At 52.9% G+C, this 16,143-nt stretch overlaps 1 protein-coding gene across 2 annotated transcripts; it reads left to right on the top strand.

The window, feature by feature from the left end:
* Positions 1-505: 505 nt before the first annotated feature.
* PRR18 (proline rich 18) lies at positions 506-6,839 on the top strand. Of its 2 annotated transcripts, XM_073894218.1 has the most exons (3): positions 506-1,380; positions 4,294-4,854; positions 4,954-6,839. In XM_073894218.1, the coding sequence occupies exon 3, from the start codon at positions 4,961-4,963 to the stop codon at positions 5,690-5,692; it is 732 nt and encodes a 243-aa protein (XP_073750319.1). In that variant the 5' UTR covers positions 506-1,380; positions 4,294-4,854; positions 4,954-4,960; the 3' UTR covers positions 5,693-6,839. The 2 variants fall into 2 exon arrangements, with proteins under 2 accessions (XP_073750319.1, XP_073750318.1); XM_073894217.1 differs by having other exon boundaries at positions 4,294-6,839.
* The last annotated feature ends 9,304 nt before the right edge of the window (positions 6,840-16,143 follow it).

The following is a 16,143-nucleotide window of genomic DNA, read 5'->3' as shown; positions in this document are numbered from 1 at the left end:
GTCATCCTTTGGGGGTCTCTTGGAAAAGGGCTGTCCCCAGAGGGCGAGGCAAAAGGGGAGACCGTTCCTTCTGCTCGTCTCTGAATGTCAAATCACCTCCTGACGTGTCCGCAGGTCACTGCAACCCCCGCGGCCGCACACAGCTGGGCGGAGCTGTGGGCGCGGCCGCGTTGCCGGACTGCCGGCGCGGGGGCCTGAGCAAGCCGCCCCGTCCCCGCGGCCCACCTCGCTGTCCAGGCGCCCCGGCCAGGGTGGCTTACTTCGGGTGCTGCCCTCGCCTTCCCGGGGAAGCTCTGGACGCGCTGCTTCTGTAGCGTGAGGGAGCAAGTCCACTGCGGCCTCTCGCGGGACGGGGCGGCAGGTGTCGGGGCGGCGAGGCCCCCGGGGGGCGTCCCCAGCCGGCTGAACTCAGCGCCGCCGCCCCCGGGCACCCCGGGCACCCCGGGCCGCGTGGGGCTGCTGGCCACGCCGCTGGCTGTCGTCCTGCGGTGCTCGGAGCTGGGCGGCAGCTCGGGGGCCTGGCTTGGCACCTTCACGCTCACGCTTGCCGGCCTGCCGTGTGAGCACGCACGCTAGGAGACGTGGCGCCCCCCCACGGGGGTGCGGAGTACGCTTAGCGTACCCAAAAGTCCGAGCTCTGCAAGGAAAAGGTATGGTATAAACTGGAGGCATACCGTTTTTTTTTTTTAAAGATTTTATTTATTTGACAGAGAGCGAGACACGAGAGAGGGAACACAAGCAGGGGGAGTGGGAGAGGGAGAAGCAGGCTTCCCGCGGAGCAGGGAGCCCGATGCGGGGCTCGATCCCAGGACCCTGGGATCATGACCCGAGCCGAAGGCAGACACTTAACAGACTGAGCCACGCAGGTGTCCCTGGGTCTATTTTTTTTAAGTTTATTTATTTTTTTTTGGTAACCTCTACACCCAACGTAGGGCTCACACTCAGGATCCCGAGATCAAGTTATGTGCTCTTCTGGCTGAGCCAGCCAGGCGCCCTGGGTACCATTACACGTAATGGGTGTATTGTTAATGTAACGGGCTCGTCATTTTTAAATGTAGTAATAAACATTTTTTTTAAGTCTTCCTTTAAATTTCTAATAAGGTTAACATCAATAGATAGAGGCCATAAAAACAGAAGCCCTTTGAGTCCTGAGTGTCAGGAGCCTTGAGTCCCAGGGCAGCAGTGACGGGAGAGTGCCCTGGGCCCCCACCTCTGCTTGCTCGGATGCTCCTGGGCAAAGGATGTTCCTGGGCAAATCTCGGTTCTCCTCTGTAAAATGTAGGTATGCTGCAGCTTCTGCCCTCAGGCTCTGCTGAGGTTCGAGTGAAGCAATCCGGATGAAGGGGATTATTATCTACTGTTGGGGAACAAGACTCCTAAGTAAGTAGCATCTGAACACTTTCCTCAGCGTTTTCTACCCCCAGAGCCTCTCCCAGGAACCGAATGGTGAGAAGAAGAAATTTAGTTATTTTTAGTTATCAACCAATTTTTCTATTTCCCAGGAAAACACTAGGATTTTAAAAACCAGAAGTAGCTCTCTGTGTTTCAAAATTCAAATTTCGTTTTAGTTCTAGGTGTTTGACTCTTTATTGCTCCATCAAGGAAAATCATTTGAATCCGAATATAGAAATGAAGTATTGCCTGTGGGAAGGAGGTGTAATTTAGAAAAACAGAGCATTGATCTGTTTTCCTTTTGAAATTTTTCTGAACATGCCTGAAGTATTACACGCCTTAGTAAAACCAAGAAATTGGTAAGTTAAAGAGAAAAATGAAACATTTCTTAACTCTGATACAACAGTAGGAGAAAAAAAATTACTACTAATTCCCACGTGGTGGACAATTACTATGTTTATTTGAAATTTGAAAATCAAATAAATGTTACAGCACCTTATGGTGACAGATGGTAGCTACGCTTGGGGGCAGAGTAGGACACCCAGACTGATGAATCTCAGTGTTGTACCCTGAAACTAATGTAACATTGTGTCAACGAGGACAATCAAATAAATGCAGTTGGAAAATTAAATGTCATAGGTTAAAAAATATGGACAGTTCTGAATACACATATTTGATTTGGGGTAACTGACCTTTCAAATCAACCAGCTGACTTGAAAGAGTAACTTTTATAACCTCAAGATGAAACATACTCATGTGTTTTAGCCGTGGACTCTTGTAGTCTGATGATCCCAGAAATACCTTTGGGGAACTGATAAGCCGATCCCAGAATTCCGATACTCAAGTTGCACTATTTAATATACAGTTGTAGCCCCATTGTTCCATTCTGGGCACGTTGCGCAAAATCCCATGCAAATCACAGGTTAGATTTGACCTGATTTCTTGACTGTGGTTGCTTTTCCGTCGCATCCCCTATCCCAGGCTTCTATTTGGCTGCCTGTCCTACTGTGGTTTTCCTTACTGGTAACTGTCACCAGCTCTCCAGTCAACCAGATAGAATGTGTAAGGGACTGTGTGACAGCCAGCGGGCCGTGACAGCGCAGGCGACAGGTGCTGCTTGCCCACGTTCCCAGCCAGGCTTTGCCACTAGGTCTAGCCTCCAGTTTCCAAGGGCTAAAGGGCTCCAGTAGAAGAGGCAGTGGCAGGGAGCATCAGTGCACTCATGTGGATGCTCGAGCAGAATCGGAACAGCCGAGGACCCTCAGGAGCGCTGGCTCCTCCATCAAGAGCTATGGGAAGTCCTCACCCCTAGCCATGGTGCTTACTGGCCCTTCTGACCTGGGCAGGTGATGGGATGGCAAGTGCTCGGCATTCACTTTTCTCCTTGGAGGTCAGGCACACTTCCAGCTTCCCCAATTTCCAAGCTTCTGGGCTGTGACGGGATGTGTGGGGGACCTGGAGAATCCCAGAGACTGTCTGGTCAGATGTGTGCATCACTTTCTCTGCTGGTATGGTGGTGGGCGTGGCCCATCCCCCCCCCACCCCACCCACCCCTGGCACCCAGGACTGTCCTCTCCCTAAGTGGGGTGGCTCAGGTGTGGGCTGGAATTCTGTTGCTGGGATTGTCCTCAACATCCCACTGGAGCTGTGTGATGTCCCCCACTCGACTTCCATTTCCTAGCCGAGCAGAAACAGGTAGGAGCCAGGAGGGTGCCTGTCATGCCCCAATCAGTGTTTGCTAGCCCTTATGCTTATGGGATCACCCACCCAGCCGCGCCTCCAACTGCCCTTACTTCTGCAGCACCCTAGGAGCTGGGAGGGAGAGAGAACCCCATCACTGACACCACCGCAGCTTTTGAACAGCTGGGGTCCATACTCGCATCTATAGGCAACGCCCTGTTGTTGGTTTCCCTCCATAGTTTACTTCTGGGGCTGTGCCCACCTTCCCCTCCTGGTCCTCCTCTGCCTCCCTCCTCTTCTGTCTCCATCTGCTCTCCAGTCCTGTGCTCTCCCGGCGGGAAACTGTCCACCTGCTGCCACCGCTTACGTGCCCGGCCCCACCCCCACCTAGAAACACAGGAACTTGGAATAAAATACACAGGTGCTTTCAGTACCCACCGCAGAGATTTTATGACCTAAATTGTCTCAAACACACTCACTCGCACCCCAGCAGTGGGCAGCGACTGGCCACCCTTGAGGCCCTGGCAGGAAGGGGAAGATGTCTGTGTGAGAGAATGACCGCTGGGTCACTTGTCCTGAAGTTGTGTTTGCACATTTTATGGAGAATATGTATGTAGATTTCAGGTGGGTTTCGGTTGTGGTGGAGATTATGGGGCCTAAACCTCCCTCTGCACCCCCAGCCCTGGTGAGAAGTGCTTCTGGCCACCTGTGGAGTTCCATTCTTGCCTGGTGCCCTGATCTGGCGGCCACCTCAACTGAAAACATGGGAGCAGGAGGGGCATGGGGTCTGGACCCTCACACCCTGGAGGTGCTGCTGCTGGGGCACTTTGGAGTTTACCCGCACTTGGTCATGTTCCCGTGTTAGGCCTGAAAAGCATGTCCTATGGAAAAAAATCTCTTGGAGATCTAATGAATTGATAATCCTCCTTAAGAATGCAGGGGCTGCTTATGTGACACTAACTTCTGATGCACTCCTGAGTAACTGTTCACTTGTTCATCTGAACATTGTAGGAGTGTGTTCATGTCTCTACAACTGGAATAGGAGTTGACAGTGAAGATGTCTCATTCATTTTGAACCCCTGTCGTAGCAATAAATCAGTGCTTTGCTCACCACAGTGATCGCTCATTAAAAGAACTCAATGTGTCCTATTTCCTATGTTATTATGATATAATTGAAACCGGACTGTTTGCCTATTCATAAAACTAGGTCTTTAATTTCAGATGACTGTCTTTCAGCAGTGGCATTAACATGACAAAAAGGGAACTACAATGATGCCCCGAAGCGCCTTCTCCCCCGCGCGCTCCCCGCCGACACCAGAGCGCAGGGCGCGGGGCTAGCCTGGCCAGTCTCCCCGCGGCGGGGGGCCTCCCACCATCTTAAAGGCACTGGGCGGTGGTCAAGGACTTTCCCTCCAACGGGCGAGGACTCCGCCTAGGGCTGAGGACGCACCCGGCCCTCCCAGGACCTCTCCCCGCCTCCCGAAGATGAAAACCGGCCCCGGAGGGAGGCGGCGGGCAGTGTCTCCGGCCGCTCCCGCCCGCGCTGCCCCGGCTCCGTGTCTGGTCGCACGCAACAGTCGGTCGTGACACCCGCCGGGCGCTCGACTCCTCCTTCTGCCTCCGCGTCCCGCTCCGCCTAGGCCAGGCTGTGCCCGCGCTCGCCGGGTTCGGGCGGCTGACGCCTGTCCCCGCCCGCGGATCGGGCCGAGGAGTCCCCGAGCTCGGCGGGGGCGGGGGGGGGCGGGGCAGGGGGCGAGCCGGGGATGCGGCGGCCGGACGCAGGTGGGTGCGGCGGGAGCACGCGGCGCGGAGCCCGGCCACCCGCGGGGGTGCTCCGGGCCCCCGCGCACCGCCGACTGAGAGCCGCCCGTCTCCTTCCAGGGCGCGGATGACCCGCCGGCTCGACGGTACCATGCCTTTCCCGCCCACGCCGCCGCGGGCGGCCGCCCGGAGCCCAGGGGTCCCCGCCGCGCGAGCCCCGCCCCGGAGGTCCGGCGCCCCCCGGAGGGCCGCGGCGCCCACCTGCGCCCCGCCTGCGCCCTCACCGCCCGCCGCCGCCGCGGAGAAGAGGAGGCCCTCAGAGCGGCCCGAGGGGCTGCTGTCCGGCTCCTGGCCCTCGACCACCCTGAAGAGGCCGCCGGCCCGGCGCGCCCCCGGCCCAGCCCCTCCGCGCGCCCCGGCCCGGCCCGCCCGCTCCGGCCCCAGCTACGCGGGGGCCGCAGGGCCCGACGCCGCCGTGCGCTTCTCGCTGAGCCTGACCCCCGAGGCCGTCCTGCTCCTCCAGAGGCGCCACCTGGAGAAGCAGCTTCTGGTGCGGCCCTGCCGGCCGCCGCCCTCGCCCTCGGCCGACGCCCGGCGCCTGCTCGGGCCCTGCCCCTGCGCCCGCCGCCCGCCGCCCCCCGGCTCCCTGCAGGCCCCCGCCCCGCGCCCCGCGCTGCCGGTGTCGCTGCTCAACGAGAGGCACAAGTACGACGACGTGGAATACGAGGAGGAGCCCCCGGTGGCGGACGAGGGCCTGGTCCGCAAGTGCACGGAGTGGCTGCGCGGCGTGGAGAAGGCGGCCGCCGCGCGCGACCACGCGGGGCCCCTGGACACTCTGCCGCACCTGAGCACGCTGTGAGGCGGCCGGCCCGCTGGCCCCCCTGCGCCCACGCCCGCGGCCACCGCCGGGGCCCCCCCGCACGCCCTGGGGGCTCCCCGGCACCCGCCGCCACCTTCCTGGCGCCCGCGAGCAGGACCGGCGCCCCCGCTGCCCCGCGCTGGCTTCGTGGACCCGCCGCTCCACCTGGCGGCCTCATCTGCCTTGCACCGCACCCCTCCCGGGCTCCTGGGAGCCTGAAGGGCCGGCGTGAGGCACAGGCTCGCCGGCCGCCCCCACCCCGGCCCGCCTCCTGTCCGGGCTCTCCCCACTCTCGGCCCGGACAGCCCCCCTTTCCCTCTCCCACACCCGTGGACTCTACCCCACGAGCTTGCCTCCTGCAGCGTTCCGGCCTCCTCGCTCCGGCACATGCCCTTGGGGCTCAGCTGGTCGGGGAGTAAGCCACGGTGAAAATGCCTCGGGTCGCCCACCCCTAAGATTCTTGTATGTCCCAGAGACCCTCTGGCTGGGCCAGTGGTCTGTCACTTTCTCGGGTGCCCGGGTCCAAGGAGAGGTGTCGGCTGGCAGGAGCGCATTCACGAGGGTGGCTGTCTGTCGCAGAACTGGGCGTGGGGCTGCATTTATGATTTTGTTTCTCCAAAATAGAAAACATGTCGGGGGATGGGAAAGCTTGGAAACTCAAGTTAACCTAACTTTCCAACTCGTGAGGGGAAGGGTAGGAACCCCAGCAGTGACTCCACCGGGTGAGTGAGGCTGGATTGGGAGGGGCTTTGTCCACACCGAGGCCGCGTCCAGGCCCCCGTCCTGCCCGCGGTGCAAGCCTGCACACTGTTGCCCACGCGTTCACACGCACGCTCAGTCACTCACACCCATAGCGCTCACTCGTGAACACTTACACTGTCGCTCACACACTCACTGCTCCACACACTGACATACACACACTGTCACACTCACATGGCCTCACACTCGGTGCTCTCACACTCAGTGCTCACACACACACGCACACACACCTGTCTCTCACACAGCACACAGCTGTGGGGGTGCTTTTTAAAGGCTGGGTGGAGATGTGAACAGGAGTGAGGCTCAGCTTCTGCTAAAACTCATTGTTTTTATTTGAAGTGCTGCTCACAGAAAGAAAGAAAGAAAGAAAGAAAAAAAGAAAAGAAAAACGCTAACCACGGGGAGAGGGGGAAATGCGAGGAGCTGTATGTAGATGTAGAACAGAATGTTACAGGCCAGAGGAGCAATTTACTGAAGGAAGCAAGTGGGAGTCGCTGGCTGGGGTGTGGGCTAGATGTGTGTGTTTCCAGTATTTTTAATCACTGTGTAAAAATCAGTAACATGGATGTACAGTTGTGTATAGTGATTTAAAAAAAATTCTTATTATTTGAGTAAAGGGTAAAACTCCTCAGCCTTTTAGGAGCCAGCCATAGCCTTCCCCGCTAACTCCAAGCTGATTTCTCGATATTTCCTCCACGCATCTGATTATATTTAACTCTAAGGTTGAGAAGGAAAAACAAATGTCATCATCAGATAAGGCTGGGCATAGAAGAGTAATCTATTACCTCAACTCTGACTTATTTTGTAAAAGTCAATAAGTAGCTGAATGTTTATCATGTTGAACTTTAATGTGGTAAGTCTTAATTACATCTTACATTGAAGCCTTACATTTTTAAAAACCGATTTTATATTTTTCTTGTGATCTTTGCTCTAGTTTCTCTCTCTCTCTCTCTCTCTCTCTCTCTCTCTCTCTCCCTCTCTCCCCCCCCCCCCCCCGCACAAATCTAGTCAAGCGTGAAGCATTTAATTCAGCGGGGGCTAGGTCAGCCGCCAGATGAGTTGCCCAAACAAAACCCCTCCCACTGAACAGCCTGTGTTGTCTGAATGCAAAGAGCTCGGTTGTCTTTTATTTAAAATGAATGTACTAATACCAGGGAGGCGCAGGTGGCAATCTGGCGGGGGGTGACATGGAGACGTGTCCCATGGATGCTGCAGCGGAGGCAGAGTGCTGGCCCTCGACGGTGCCCGGCGGGCTCAGAGTGAGCTGAGGGTGCAGTGCGCTAACTTGCTCTGTGTGCGCTCAGCGCAGAGACCAGCCATTGAGAGACCAAGCTTTCTGCTCCTTACAGTAACGCTTTAAAGACTGTCCTAAAGTAATCACTTCTGCAAGCATCTTTCCGTGTCTGCCTGTGTGTGTGTGTGTCCCGGGTCCTGACGCTGCCACAGCGTGTGGCTCTGTGTGTCCCTTTCACTTCTTTGTGTCTCTTTTCCCTCCCCCCTCCTTCTCTGGGTCCCTGTCCCCATCTCTCAACTGGCTGCAGTGAGACACTGAGCTCTTTCTTCCACATGGCTTTTGTCGAACAGAGTTTTTTGTGCCTTGTTCTTCACTGTAAAGGCAGATGAGTGGAACATTTATAATTCTCTGTTTGATGACCCTCAATAAAAACAAAAGGTTCTACACATGACACGATGTCTCTTCATGTTGTTGCTGACATACTGAGAAGGTTTTTTGAGTCCCTGTGCTGCACTTTCTTAATGTTCAAATAAAAGAGAAATTCAATGCCTCATGTTTTCTTTTTGAGGAAGATTTTTAAAAAACTGGTCGGGAAGAGATTCCTAAGGTGTTTGGAGTTGGAGTGGGGCGGTCCTTCTGTGTTGTTGCCCCACCCGAGGGCCTGGGATCCAGGGATCGATGGGGGTCCATTGGCTCTGATTACTACCAGCAATGACCAGGATTTTAAGAATTCTAATGATGGTCCAATATTATTGTAATAAAGCTGTTGGGGGCATCTGGGTGACTCAGTCGGTGAAGTGTCTGCCTTCGGCTCAGGTCGTGATCTCGGGGTCCTGGGATCAAGCCCCATGTCGGGCTCCTTGCTCAGCAGGGAGCCTGCTTCTCCCTCTGCCTTGTGCTCTCTCTCTCTCAAATAAATAAATAAATAGCCTTAAAAAAAAAAAAAAGCTGTTTGGCAGTGATACTTAACCTTGCTTCAAATCGCAAACCCCATGCAAGCTCTTTTCCAAATCCGCTCCCCAGATGTACCACATGACAACAAAACTCTGCGTCCGTGTCAGAAAGCTCACCCCATGCATGCTTACTGGGCCACTTCTTACTTGCTGAAAGTAATTTCAAACTGGTAGGTCACACCAGTTAGAAGCTGAAGGGTCAGTTTGAATAGTAGTGAGGACTATTTGATTTCTAGAAAGGGTGGTATCCCCTAGTAAGTGTGGTTTAGAATTCTTTAGAATTCTTTAGAATATTTGGGTTCACAGAGGAAAAAAAATAATACAAGGTGTCCATGGAAGTAAGACGGTTGGGAACGTACTCTCTCTGTGGAAGTGCTGGTATTATGTCAGATTTTCCCGTGGCCGCGCTGTCCTGCAGCAGGGGGCAGGAGCCCCCACCGCAGAGGCTGAGCCTTCAGGGTGGGGGTGAGAGATCATCTAACGCCACGGTGCAAGCGAAATGCATGTAACATTCTAGAGAATGGGCGTATATGACCTAATTCCATATGTTTAGGGAATACCCTAGCACTTCAAGACAGATTTTTATGTTGATCTCCTTTATTTCTGGAAAAAGGAGATGGCAAAAGTCAGAACCTTTAGGTTTGTGGTTTCCCTGGAAAGTGCCCAGTTCCGCCAGGTGGATGATCTACGGGATCTGCTCATATTAAACTTACTCTGACCCTGCACTTTTGCACCTGTTTTTTAGCATGGAAATTTCAGCCAAAGCAAGTCCTGAACTATGTCTATGCAGAATGAGCAGTAAGAACACCTGTGTGTTGCCCGTAATACACACAGACACCGTTGTCACCTGCGGGGTGCTTGGAGTGGCCCAGTTCAGACCAGCATCACCTTGTCCAGTTGGAGGCGGCTTCTCCCACGGCCTGGGATGGGAGCCTCAGGCCCAGGTTAGAGACTGAGCACGTCTCTGGTATGGTCCAGGAAAACACCCCTTCCCGTGTTTAAAGGTCAAAGACAGATTTTCCATACTGATGCTGTCCTGTGTCAGCCGTACCCCATTAAATGTCTTCGTGTCCTCTTCTCTAAAATGGGGATAAGATGACGAAGCAGATCCTGGTAAGGATTATGATGAGATGTGTGTAAAGCACTGGGGACAACCTCTGCATGTCGCCAGCTCAAGGTCAGCTGGAATTATTACTACCTCAAAAAAACCTCACTACTCATTATAAGACATCATTCTCTGGCACTTATATGTGCAAAATCAATACCCAACTTGGTTATAATATTCTGAGGTTTTTCTGTCTAATGCATACCTGTGGTGGGGGATCTACACGTTTATTTTCCTGAGGAGTTTAAAAATAAAAGTGTCTATTGTGCTTTACCTTCTTATTTCAAAATTATTTATTATTTATGTTCTGAATACAAAATTTACCTCTGAGCTGGTAGCAAAGACAAAATTAAAAATAGTAAGTTATATAATTTCAATATCCAATAATGAGAACACCGACCCGTTACAGAGACAAACTTTTTCTTGGAGAAAACGATTTTTGTGTTATGTTTATATTTGTATACAAACAATGGACAGTATCCTTAAATGCAGTTTCTGGAAGATGCATAGATGTTCTTCAGATCAATACTTGTTCTTGATAAAAGCCAGTGGGAGAATATCCAGTTGCATCCTCTCCCACATTGGCCCATCCCGTCTTGCAGACGTGGGTTGTTATATGGAAACCTGCAAAAAAATGGTAGAGATTCTTTAGGAAGTAGTTTTAGATCATTAAGTACTGGCTGAAAACTCTAGAAAATTGTATATGAATTCCTGAACTTTTAGGTCTCAAAGACTAAGTTCTTGAGGGAGGCCAAATAACTTTTGTTTATGTGGATTCTATCCTCCAACACTTCCTGCATTAGAAATAAAAACCAAGACCCAGAAAGGGCCTGGGGACCCTCAAAATCTTCGGGCCACACTGTGAGAACCACTACATCTGACATACTGGGAAAACATTTCAAGATACAGATGATCTGGACCCCAAACCTAGAGACCCTAACTCAGGAGATCTGAGAGGGGGCCCCACAGGAGCTGGGACGCGCCTGGGTTTGGGAACCACTTCTCTAAAAGGAGAAGTACCGGGAAGTCCTCAGGGATCTTGCCAATTATGTTTGTCATAAAAGACCCCAAATGTCAATATCAGAATCTCCTTTTCTAGGGGCCAAACCCCTCTCCCAGCCACATGTTAGTCATGGCATGGAGAGCGAAACATGGTGACCCAAATGGAGAAAGTTATCACAGGTCGGTGTTGGCTCTTGGCGCAGAGTGCCCGTGGGAGCCATGGCGCTGGCAACACTGGACATCCCGCTTCTGGAGGCCTTGCCTCTGACCTTCCTATTCCAGAGCCCCTGCCATCCCCTGAACCGCATTCCACAACTCTACCCCACAATGTTACCGGGGGGGAAGCGGTGTCCGGGGAGGACTGCGCACATCCTGACTGACGTATTGAAAACCATCTCCACGTGGTGCACATTGCTCACAATTTCCTGATCTTCCATGCCAGCTCTCATAGATATAGATAGAATATCTTACTTTGAGCAGGGTAGTATTCCAGTGGGCCCGGAATAATTCATTCACCTATTCAGCAAATCTCTACCCTGTTTCTACTGGATGAGGGGTACCTGAGATGCAAAACTAGTTAGACGCTGCTCTCTAACTGAATGAACCCACCTGTTAAACAGCATAATTTAGGAGACCGTCTGCCAGGAGCAATGACGGTGGTTGGACCACACTTACCACTGAGCTGTTCTTCAGGACACCAGTGGGTCTGTGCCCATAGCTCAGGCAGCCATAGACAGACCGTGGGCTTCGACAGCAGACATGTATGTTCTCACGGTTCTGGAGGCTCGAAGTCCAAAATCAATGTACTAACAAATTCAGCATCTGGTGAGAGCTCCCTTCCCGGGCTTGCAGACGGCTGCCTCCTCACTGTGTGCTCACATGCCCTTCCTCCATGGACAGCGTACAGCGGAGAGAGGCCTCCAGGGTCTCCTCCCCTTCCTACAAGGACGCCAGTCCTAGTGGATCAGGGCCCGCCCCTATCACCTCCCTAAGGGCTTCAGCTCCAAATACAGTCACGCTGGGGCTTAGGGCTACAACATGTGAATTTTGGGGTGACATCATTCAGTCCATAACATGGTCCATGATTTTGGGTGTTTTTTAAGGTCATTTATGTATGACAGTAAGATAGGATCATCAATTCCCTCCTACCATTAAGGTTTGCTTGTGCACGCACCACACACACACACACACACACACACACACACACACACCCCTTTGGGAAGCATAAAGAGGTGAGAAAAGAAATTTTTACTGAAATCTGAAAAAAAAAGTCCCTCTTCTCTATTTCTATACACAAGGACATGGAGGTGAAGAGATTTGCCCTGCTGGTCAGAAGGACTCCAGCTGGATTGTAACCTAACATTTTAAAGATTTATTTTGCCCTCCATCTCTCTTTTTTTCCTTTTCTGTGTTTGTTTCAGTGTTAACTCTTGTGCTGGAGTTCCTGATGGGGTCTTCGGTGGTGGGTGCCTGGTGGTGGGAGGGGATGTGCAGGGGGAGGCTTGGGTGTGGCGGGGGTTTGGCCCCGTGAGCGTGCTCTGCACTCGTTGGGGTCGCACGCGCTGTGGGGCCTGTGGGGCCGTGCGCGCTGTGGGGCTTCGCTGCCTGGCCCCCCTGTGCTCTCCCGCCATGCGCACTTATACAAGCGCCCTTCTTCATCCTGTTTCTCTTCTTTTCCCAGCTCTCCTCTCTGCCCTTCTTCTGAGCACCTCCTGGCTGCTTTTCTGGTTCCTGAAAGTCGTCTTCCAGGGCTGCTGCTGTTGCCGGGACACTGTTACTGCTGTTGTTTCTGGCTGATGCCGTTATGTTCCTGTCTCTGTGGGGGTGGAGACCAGCAATGAAGACGTGATGAGAGAGGCAGTGGGCCTCTTGGAGGGCCTGTGGGGAGCCCTAGCGCCCTTCCCTTTCCTTTCTGTGTCTGCATCTTTGTACACACAGGCATACTTGCACAGACACACACGTGTGGATTCACATGCACACGGACATGTGCCCAAACACTCGTGCACACACACACACACATGCCCCTACAGAAGCAGTTATGGGAGCCGTTGCACTTGAAGTGATGGGACTTGATTCTAAGTCACATCCAACAGGGTCTCTAAAAATGCTGAGCGCCTATGAGTGGTCACCTTGAAAAATTCTGCATGGTCTCCCTTTGATGGTGCTGAATACTGAATTTTTTTTTTAAAGACTTTATTTATTTGACAGAGGAGAGACACAGCGAGAGAGGGAACACAAGCAGGGGGAGTGGGAGAGGGAGAAGCGGACTCCCCGCTGAGCAGGAAGCCTGATGCGGGGCTCGATCCCAGGACCCTGGGACTGTGACCTGAACCGAAGGCAGACACTCAACGACTGAGCCACCCATGCGGCCCTGAATACTGAATGTTGAAAAGGAAACTGTCCACTTCCCACACCCTCGCCCCAGTTCTGTTGGTGAAGCACTATTTTTCATTTCTTAGCGTTTATGTCATAGTTGACAAGTGTCAGGGTTCAAAACACTTGAGCCATGAAAGAATTACAATTCACATGTGATGAGCGATGCGGGGTAAGAGTTCGTGGAATGAACGAGTGAAGACTGCTACTCATGAATTCATTTGTCTGTGTGATATTATGAAATTCAAGAAGACTCTCATTATACCTACAAGCATCAGTGACTAGAACAGGAATGAGGACACATCAATAGCTCAACTCTGTGGGTAGGTGATAGACAGACAGTGGAGACAGAGTACTGAATGTCTATGTCTCCCCAAAATTTCCGTGTTGAAACCTAACCCCCGATGCGATGGTATTAGCACCTAGAGGGAAGTGATTAGGTCATGGGATGGAGTCTTCATAAAAGAGGTTTGTGCCCCGTGAGGAGTACGTGTCTGTGTGGAAGCCCCCAGCCAGCAGTGTTCCTTTAGGGCAGCTGAAACTAAGCCAGAAATATCAGTATGTATAGAGGTGGATAGACAGATGATATAGACCGACAGACAGGCAGACAGGGCTGAGCACCTGCCCCATCACCTCTCAGGATGTGCTGCTCCTTGTCTGTTGGCTCTCAGCTCCATCCCCTCCGTGCATCGTCAGCATCTCCCGGACTCCCGCCAGCCGCCTTCTGGTTGCAGTCTGCACTGGAAGGACCGCAGACCACCGGAGGCGTGAGGGATGGAGGACACTGTGTTCCCTTTTGCTTCCCCAGACCTTCCAACACTTAGAAGCCAATGCGCTCTGTTAGATTCCCCTGCCTGAAGTTCTACAGTGGTTTCTACCTGGTGGTGATGCACCGGGGCTCATAGAGCCAGTGTACACTGTGACTCCTGGAGGTGGCTTCCTCCACATGTCCCCACCTGGTACCTTCAACACCCAGGAGGGCTGAGATGCTGTGCTAACCGCATGGGCACGTTGGTCCTCATAGCAACCTTCCTTCTATTTACAGGTGTAGAAAGAGTTTTAGAGGGTAAAGAGCTCACACCGACACCTCAAAATGATCCAGCTGTTGAGCTGGGCGTCATACCCAGGTCTACCTGAGGTCCGGTTCCCGACCTTCATGCAAAGGAGACAGCTTAGTGCTGTGGGGGCCACAGGGGGGCCTGCCGCTGAGCACTGCGGCAGACACGATGAGCAAACAGCAAGGACTGTGCACAGTGTGACCTCGAGGAACCTGCTTCAAGGTGGGCTTTTAGGAAACTTGATGTTTCTGTGGAACATTGATTTAAAACTCTTCATGAGTAAAGATCACAACAGAAGTCAACAAACCAGGGTACCAACAATAGAGAAAATGAACATAAACTTAAGTTGGTTCTTTTTAAAGATTAAATTGAGCAACCCGTAGTAAGACTCAAGAGAAAAAGAAATTTAAAAAAATATCACAAATTGCTTAGATCAGGAGCAACAGATATGGCTGTAACTACAGATCCTACAGATTTTGAAATGGTAATCAGACAAGAGCCCGGACTGAAAGCAAGGGCCCAGCCTCCAGCCTCCAGCCTCCTGCCAACAGCGTTGCTTAGAGCAGGCGCTGAGCAATGTTTTCTCTGCATTATTTCAGAAAATATCATTTTTCTGAGATCCCTGTCTAGTTTACCAAACAGTAAAAATAGCTGATATGCATAACTGAGGCGTGCATGTTTTTGACTTTGTGATGTGCTTCATCAGATTGGATGCGAAGAGGACTTTGCCTCTATTTCCTTAAGCAAAAGAACAGGTACAATTCCTCAACACACGCAGTCACTAATATGTGGGGAAAGATATTTTCTTCTTGCAAGGGGAGCTTGATTTGCACAGTCACATCAGTCAGTGAGAGGAGTCTGTTCTGCATCAGTGGGCATTCTCCACCTCCCCAACCACAGCATCCCACGATGTCCCACAGTGTCCCATGATGTTCCATAGCGTCTATGGTGTCTCACGGTGCCCAGTGCTGTCCACAGGATCGCGCACTGTCCCCTGTGGCCCATCATGTCCTCCGCGGCCCACAGGTTTGCTCTTCTCCTTGCCCGGCTGTGGCCTGTGTCTGAGCAGCTCCAGTATGCGGGGCCACGGACCAAACCTGTTTTGCCTTTTCAGTGCAGCAGTAAGGGGACTAGTCTTCATTTCTGGTCTTAACATTCACCACTGGTTTGGACAACACTCCTTGGCCAGTCGTGTAAACAAAGGGGGGAGATTCTATGTGACGTGTGGTACCAGTGACAACAGGACTCAGAGCCAATGCCTGGTAGTTACCGCCCGGGGTACTGGGTTCGCAGGGGGAGACGTGGCCTCCCCACTTCCCTGCTCCTTGTGCTCGTTGGTGCATAGGGCAACAGCTCTGCAAATTGAGGCGGGACAGCCTCAGGCCTTGCGTGGACTTTGCCACTTTGTGAGCAGAAGGCCAGCACCCTTCAGCTTCAGATGATTGTACGGGAATTACAAAGTCATGTGTGTTTTACTAGTTTACCGCACAGCGAAGGGTGGAAATGGGGTCATGTGGTTGCTGTGACCAAAGCAGAGAAAACTCATCCCAGGGCGTCGCTGAGAAGACACTGGGATGAAGCCCACCACCTGGCAGATGCCGACGGAGAGAGGGGCGCGGGGTCCAGGCTCATAGTGGTGCCTGCCGCTGGCTGGGGCCTGGGTCCAGCAGGTTCTCGGGGGGACCTCTCCGGCCAGGGGCCGCGACGGTGGGGGGCTGCTCGGGTGGCCACAGCGACTCGGCACTGGCATGATCTCACCCACAGGCTCTGCTTTCTATCCCCACCTGAGTGTCTCCAAGCCCCCCGCACCTTTTCTGGGGACACCTGTCTGTGCTAAGAGCCTAGCAACTGCTAGAAGAACCTACTCTCCCACAAACAGTGGAACATTTGCCAGAATTTTAGAAAGGTGTGGTCAAAATGTTGTGAACGTGGCCCAGAATGAAGGGACCCCCGCCTAAAGAATGGGG

The sequence above is a fragment of the Callorhinus ursinus genome, unplaced genomic scaffold (genome assembly GCF_003265705.2).
Source record: "Callorhinus ursinus isolate GAN/ISIS: 27379988/994484 unplaced genomic scaffold, GSC_fseal_2.0 scaffold6, whole genome shotgun sequence".
Taxonomy (NCBI): Eukaryota; Metazoa; Chordata; class Mammalia; order Carnivora; family Otariidae; genus Callorhinus; species Callorhinus ursinus.
This window is presented reverse-complemented; position numbering and strand designations above follow the sequence as displayed.

Coding starts and splice junctions, on each gene's coding strand:
- PRR18 (XM_073894218.1), top strand. CDS start 4,961: ATGACCCGCCGGCTCGACGGTACCATGCCTTTCCCGCCCACGCCGCCG.